At 34.6% G+C, this 6,460-nt stretch overlaps 1 protein-coding gene across 1 annotated transcript; it reads right to left on the minus strand.

The window, feature by feature from the left end:
- Nucleotides 1-448: 448 nt before the first annotated feature.
- LOC139519806 (uncharacterized) lies at nt 449-5,470 on the minus strand. The gene is made up of 4 exons (XM_071312072.1): nt 5,348-5,470; nt 4,338-4,396; nt 2,958-3,027; nt 449-2,621 (listed from the first exon to the last, which is right to left on the minus strand). The coding sequence occupies exons 1-4, from the start codon at nt 5,359-5,361 to the stop codon at nt 854-856; spliced, it is 1,911 nt and encodes a 636-aa protein (XP_071168173.1). The 5' UTR covers nt 5,362-5,470; the 3' UTR covers nt 449-853.
- Between the last annotated feature and the right edge of the window lie 990 nt (nt 5,471-6,460).

Raw genomic sequence — 6,460 nt, forward strand, 5'->3', positions numbered from 1 at the left:
ATGGTTACTCGTTATTCATTGAGGTGGACCCATTCGGATTCTACTGTTGACTATACTTGTGACAAAGAAGTCAAATAGTGTGTGTGTTGTGCTGCTCCTAATGACTTTTTATTAGATAGACTTTTAGAATCTTGCATTGTGGTTTAAGGTTCTATACTGAATAATGGTGCACTAAATATATTTATATGAATGTTCGACTTCAAATTCTCATTTATCAGAACTCAACATGTTACCGCATGAAAACAAATCTGACAATCGGGAATGATCAGATAACAGGATTTTTTATCCTCTAATTTAATGTCATTTTTTTTTTTTTTTTTTGCCTTGAACGGTTTATTTAACCTTTGTAATGTTTTGTAGCTATAGCACTGACCTATATTAGCCGATCAAAAGGATCTTGTTGAATAAAAACGATGAAGTCAGAAGAAAATACATTCATTTAGTTATATACAATGTATGTAGTGAGACAAAGGGTACAATAGTGAGTCTAAAAAAAAACATTAGTTCTATGTTCACATAAGCAATGCGATTGTTTTTGTTGTTGTTACAATTATTTCATCTAAAACCAATGATTTGTTTAAATCTATATGAAACCACCACAACATATATCTGCTTGCCACTCATATTTTAAGTCCATCCCATTTGTTACATCCCTTTCTGTCCTTACTAGATGGTTCAAACAGATTGGAGAAGTTGCTTATCACAGGACATGTAGAATTGAAGACGAATCCGTATACCACAATTGTTTTACGAGTGCGCATCTTCTATTGACAGATTGCATTTCAGAATCAGAATATCATAGTTTAAGTTTCAAGTAAAATGATCAAAAATATTGTTTCATATATTACTATAATCATGAACGTTTCCTGCTGTACTGATTAATTCTGGTATTTAGTGTTTTCGGTTTTGGTGTTTTAGGTGTCATAGGAACATATTTTTTTTCAATTTCGCTTTCCGAACCGATGTCTGTAACCTGCCAATCAGACGAAGGAGATTGTTTAGTCGCATCTTGACAGTTATTCCCGGTACCACCTTCGCTTTGTACAATTGAAGTATCTTGGTCGAATACCATGTCAAAATTTTCTTCTGCAGCATATTTATTTGCGACTTTTATATCCAGCTTTGTACGATGTTGGTTGAATTCTGGGCAGCTATCTGATTTTTCCGTTTCTGTTTGTTTCCCGGCATTGCTTACTTGCTTTTTTAATGTTAAGTACCTTTCATAGATAACTTTACTAACTTTGTCACCTGGGCCTTTAGGTATAAAGCAATCTTTAGTTGAGTCTTTTTGAAGCTTTGAATATCTGTAATTTCTCTCACGGGGTACTGAGCTCATCATATCCATGGCTAATTCTGAATTTACGTTTGGTATGTCATTGGAAGCTGATGTCCCTGCAATCGGTCGCAAAGCTGACTTAGGCCTTGGTCTCATTGACATGACTTTGGTTTTCTCTTTCTTTTCATTCCTGTCCTTATTTATGTTTAATGTCCTTTTTATGTTTTGGGGTAGCATCTTTAACGGTTGGAGCATTTTTGGTGGAATAACAGGACAATTAGAGACCATACAATTTTTCTTTTGACCCGGCAACAACGGTGGAAGTTTTACAGGCTCCCAGCAGGATTTTATCTTCTTTGGTGATTTTATTGGAGCAGTATATGATTCGTCCTCGTTGTTTATGTTTGATAACAGTGGTGGGGGTTTCAGCTGAGTCGAAGTGGAATCGTTCATGTATTTCATTTTAGTTGGTAGCAGTGACGGAAGTTTCGGTTGGGTGGAGGAGGATTTATCTGTGTGTTTTATTGGTTTGTTTGCTAAAAGTGGCGGAAGTTTCAGTTGTGTGGCGGTGGATTCGTCCATGTGTTTCATTTTTTTGTAAGCTAACTGTTTCACGGGAATCGGAATCTTAGACTTCTGAGATTTTTTATGCATTTCGTGTGTAAACCCCTCCTTTCTAAAATCATTTTCATTTCGTTTGCTGTTTTCCTCAAATACATAAAGCTGACATTCTATATCAAGTTCGTGGTTTTCAAAGCTAAGTACGGAGTCAGACCTATAGCAAGTACAATGAGGGTCGAAACACTTCCCTGTACAGCAATCATCTAATTCAAATATATTTTCATAAATTGGTGTCATAATATTTGCCCTGCCCAATCTTCCCATGTATACATTGGTGTTTCCAACGCTGATAGTATTGGGCTCTATCAAATGTCTGGCATGCTTGTTAGCGCGTTCGTTTGAAGAAATAAGTAGTTCTTCATTGAACATGTGGAAGTGATTGAGTTTGACATCAAGAACGAATTTTGCAAATGGATCTTGAACTCTTGATTGTTTACATTTTTCAATTGATTTAAAAATATTTTGCAGGGTATTTTGATAATCCAGAAGAAATTTTTCCTGATCTCTCAAGAAATTCAGCCGGTCTTGCATTGACCACTGTAGATGGTTCATGCACTTCTGCATAACATGCCTGTCAGCATGATGAAAATCGATATGTTGCTCGATTTCTTTCCTAGTTCTATTGTCCGATAGTTCGCTTGGTTGCATATTCTGTAGTTTGTTAATGGTTGTTTCGATGGCGTGCCCATTTTCTTCAACTAAGAACTTCCAGTTCGCAAGCAACCTGAAACAATATTTTGTTATTCTAATCATCGTAATTATAATTCAATGAATAGTTCTTCATGATTTACATGCATGCATTTATTGAAACGTGTTGATAAAATATTATGACAAAAACGGCATTCGGTGGCTATAAGTACAAATACATCAATATCAATTAACGACCATACAACGAGTACAATTTGTAATTTCTGACTGTTAACATTAAATGCGATGCTGTATTTTGCAGAACTTTATAATTTAGATTTTATTTCATTTTATTTTTAAATATTTTGATATTGTCTCATGATAGTCTATACCTTTTTACAAACACAACATTATTTTGTAACATAAAACTTACTCTTTTCCTGTCTTCAATACCCTATCAAATGTATCACAATCTATCATGGATTTCCGGCTGCTTGACGTGCCTACAAAAAATACATATATATATGTGTTCATAAATGTGTCAGTTGAATAATACAAATTATAAAGAATAGGCAATAAAAATCAGACTAAAAAGCATTTAATTTCCGATATTACAGACAACAAACGTTAGGATACCAGAACAAGTAAATTGATAGTACCAAGACCTTTGAAAAACCTCCCTGTTACCGTAAGCAAATTGGAAGTTCTTCACCTGCTTGAGGATAAATCATTTCGTCATACAATGCCACTGCTGGTAGACGTTTCGTCCCCAAGGATATCACCAACCCAGTAGTCAGCACTTCGCTGTTGACATGAATATCAATTATGTGGTCATTTTTATAAATTTCCTGATACAAAACTTTGAATTTTCCGAAAAACTAAGGATTTTCTTGTCCCAGGAATAGATTACCTCAGCCGTATTTGGCACAACATTTTGGAATTTTGGATCCTCAATGCTCTTCAACTTTGTACTTGTTTGGCTTTATAACTATTTTGATATGAGCGTCACAGGTGAGTCTTATGTAGACGAAACGCGCGTCTGGCGTACTAAATTATAATCCTGGTACTGTTGATAACTATTTACACCACTGGGTCGATGCCACTGCTGGTGGACGTTTCGTCCCCGAGGGTATCACCAATCCAGTAGTCAGCACTTCGGTGTTGACATGAATATCAATTATGTGGTCATTTTTATGAATTTCCTGATACAAAACTTTGAATTTTTCGAAAAACTAAGGATTTTCTTGTCCCAGGAATAGATTACCTTAGCCGTATTTGGCACAACTTTTTTGAATTTTGGATCCCCAATGCTCTTTAACTTTGTACTTGTTTGGCTTTATAACTATTTTGATATGAGCGTCACTGATCAGTCTTATGTAGATGAAACGCACGTCTGGCGTACTAAATTATAATCCTGGTACTTTTAAACTATAACAGCTTATTAAATTAAAAATAAATAATTTGGTTTTGTTTTAGCAATTTTTTTGTGAAAATGTCAACGAGACAGCAACCCAACACACAACCCCCCAAACAAAAATAAAAACTTGTGTTCTCTTATTATGATTTGTTTTTTTGCCCGATCAACAATTATTTTAATTTCAAGTCTTATCTACACAACTCTCGTCACACAAGGAAAACATTTTTGCCGAAAGTAGTTTCAGCTAAATTATTAAACAAAAAAGGTTCAGGCAACTATATGCATGTATACCGAGTTTAAAGTAACAGTAAATGTATATGCCTCCTGTTATAATGTTCTTTTTTTTAAGTCATCCCAAAATATCTAAGAATATGCATTATGCGTTTTTTAACTTACTTCTTTCTGGTGTCATATTTGTCCAAATTTGCACTTTAGTAGTATTTTCTACCTGATCACTAAAAAAAGAAAAATAATAAGTATTTTCCAAATAGTCAGGTTAAGTCACAGTATACAGATTAAACCTAAAACAATGGTTTGTCACATTCATAAATACATGGATGTATATCTCATGGACGAACAACATGAAAAATAAGAAGATGTGGTTTGATTGCCTGTATGACAACTCTCCAACAGGGAATTTTCAACTGTAGGTCACTGTACGGCCTTCAACAATGAATAAAATCCATACCTTATAGTCAGCTGTAAAATGCCCCGAAATGGCAACTGTAAAACAATTCAAACGACCTGAATTATGTACAAAAAAATGAACGAAAAAACAAATATCAACAGCAACAAACGACAAACACTGAATTACAGGCTCCTGACTTGGGACAGACACATATACAATGTGTCAGGGTTAAACTTCATTTTGTGGCGGGGTTAAACTTCATTTTTCATTTTGAAGGCACGCCAATCCTCTTCTAACCTAGCTAATTTTTGTCCACATTTCCGACTGCTATTACAATACAATGGATTTATACAATAGTGTATAGCATATTTAATTCGTGTTACATGTATCTACTACATCTGTAGTACCGACAGTCAGTAATAGGGGGTGGTTTATCATAAGAATATAACATATCACGTGTATTTTTTTTTTAACTTGGGATTTTAAGATCTGCTAGGTGTCACCTTCTATTTCTAACTTTTTTGTTCTAGCAACATCTGACGAATACTATAAAGGGAATGTTTTGAAGTAGTTTTATATTTTTTCATGCACACACTCTTAACTGACAATTGTATCTTATAATGTATAACAAGTCCTATACTAAAGATATTGATACAAATGTAGCTTGAATACACACTTCGGACATCTAGTGTTGTCGTCCTTCAATAATGAACACAATTGATATTAAAGGACGTTATATAAAATAAATATTAACTTAAATAAAGCTAAATATGCATACCGATTCTTCTTCATTTTTTTCTTCTGTAACTCTTGTTTACACTGACTGAAATAATTCGATTATGTTGGCTTCTTCTAAAATATCAAACGGTCATGGTACAGATGGAATTCTGTAGTGAGGGGGGAATTCTGTAGTGAGGGGGAGGTGCCGTCACATTGTTTACGTCTCTTCAATTGTGACGTTCGCTTCCGCCCAGCAAATCTGTACAACATTCTATATGATGTAAATCTCAGACAGTGCAATAGACACGTTTGCATTAAGTTTTGCATTAGTCAAGGAACCATACGTTTAGCCTAGATTAATATGGAAATACCGAATTTAAATCTGCGGGCAATTTAGCGATCATTAGTTTTTTTTTTTAAATGAAAATCTAACATTTACTAGAAAACCATGAGCCGTATTCCTTCTTCCTGAATACAGTGATAAGTATGCCAACTATCATTATGATAATGAACGATGAAGATCTCAAATGCTATAAAGTGTGTAAGATGGTCCGATTTCATTAGCAAATTAGTACTTTGAGGTTGCTTTTATGAACTGCAGGCCTATTTTGATAGGTACAATTATTGAAGCAGCGCTGTTCGAGAACAATTGAATACGCACGTGATAGGGTCGTGATAGGTATGCTCGACCCAAATCTAAAGTGACAAGGGTTGTCAGTTTTCCTATTGAAGGTCGATGGTTCACTCCGTGCACTCCGGTTTCCTCTATACCAATAAAAACTTGCCACCACAAAAAAGCACAAAAGTTTTGAAAGTGGCGTTAAACACCAATTACTAGTAATCAATCAATCAATCAAATTATGCGATAACGATGTAGTATACATTTTGTAAATTTTGGACTATTGAAAGCATCAGGAGCAAATCGTGTAAGCATACTGCTTCTCTAATAGGCACCTAGAGTTTTGAAATGAGTATATGAAGGCATAAGATGACGGGAAAGAAATTGTAGCATTTTTTTTTTGCAATATAAGGAAGGCATTCGACAGGGTTTGGCATCAAGGCTTTTTCAGAAAATTGGAAACTATTGGCATAAAGGCATTATGGCATGGGTAAACAAATATTTTTCCGATAGAAAGCAAAGGATACTTATAATTAATTATGTTTCCTCTGA

This window comes from Mytilus edulis, chromosome 4 (genome assembly GCF_963676685.1).
Source record: "Mytilus edulis chromosome 4, xbMytEdul2.2, whole genome shotgun sequence".
Classification (NCBI taxonomy): domain Eukaryota; kingdom Metazoa; phylum Mollusca; class Bivalvia; order Mytilida; family Mytilidae; genus Mytilus; species Mytilus edulis.

Excerpts from the sequence above, each read along its gene's own strand:
- LOC139519806 (XM_071312072.1), bottom strand. Across the intron at positions 3,028-4,337 it reads AAATATGACACCAGAAAGAA|GCACGTCAAGCAGCCGGAAA; the intron begins GTAAGTTAAAAA and ends TATTTTTTGTAG. Across the intron at positions 2,622-2,957 it reads GTATTGAAGACAGGAAAAGA|GTTGCTTGCGAACTGGAAGT; the intron begins GTAAGTTTTATG and ends ATATTGTTTCAG.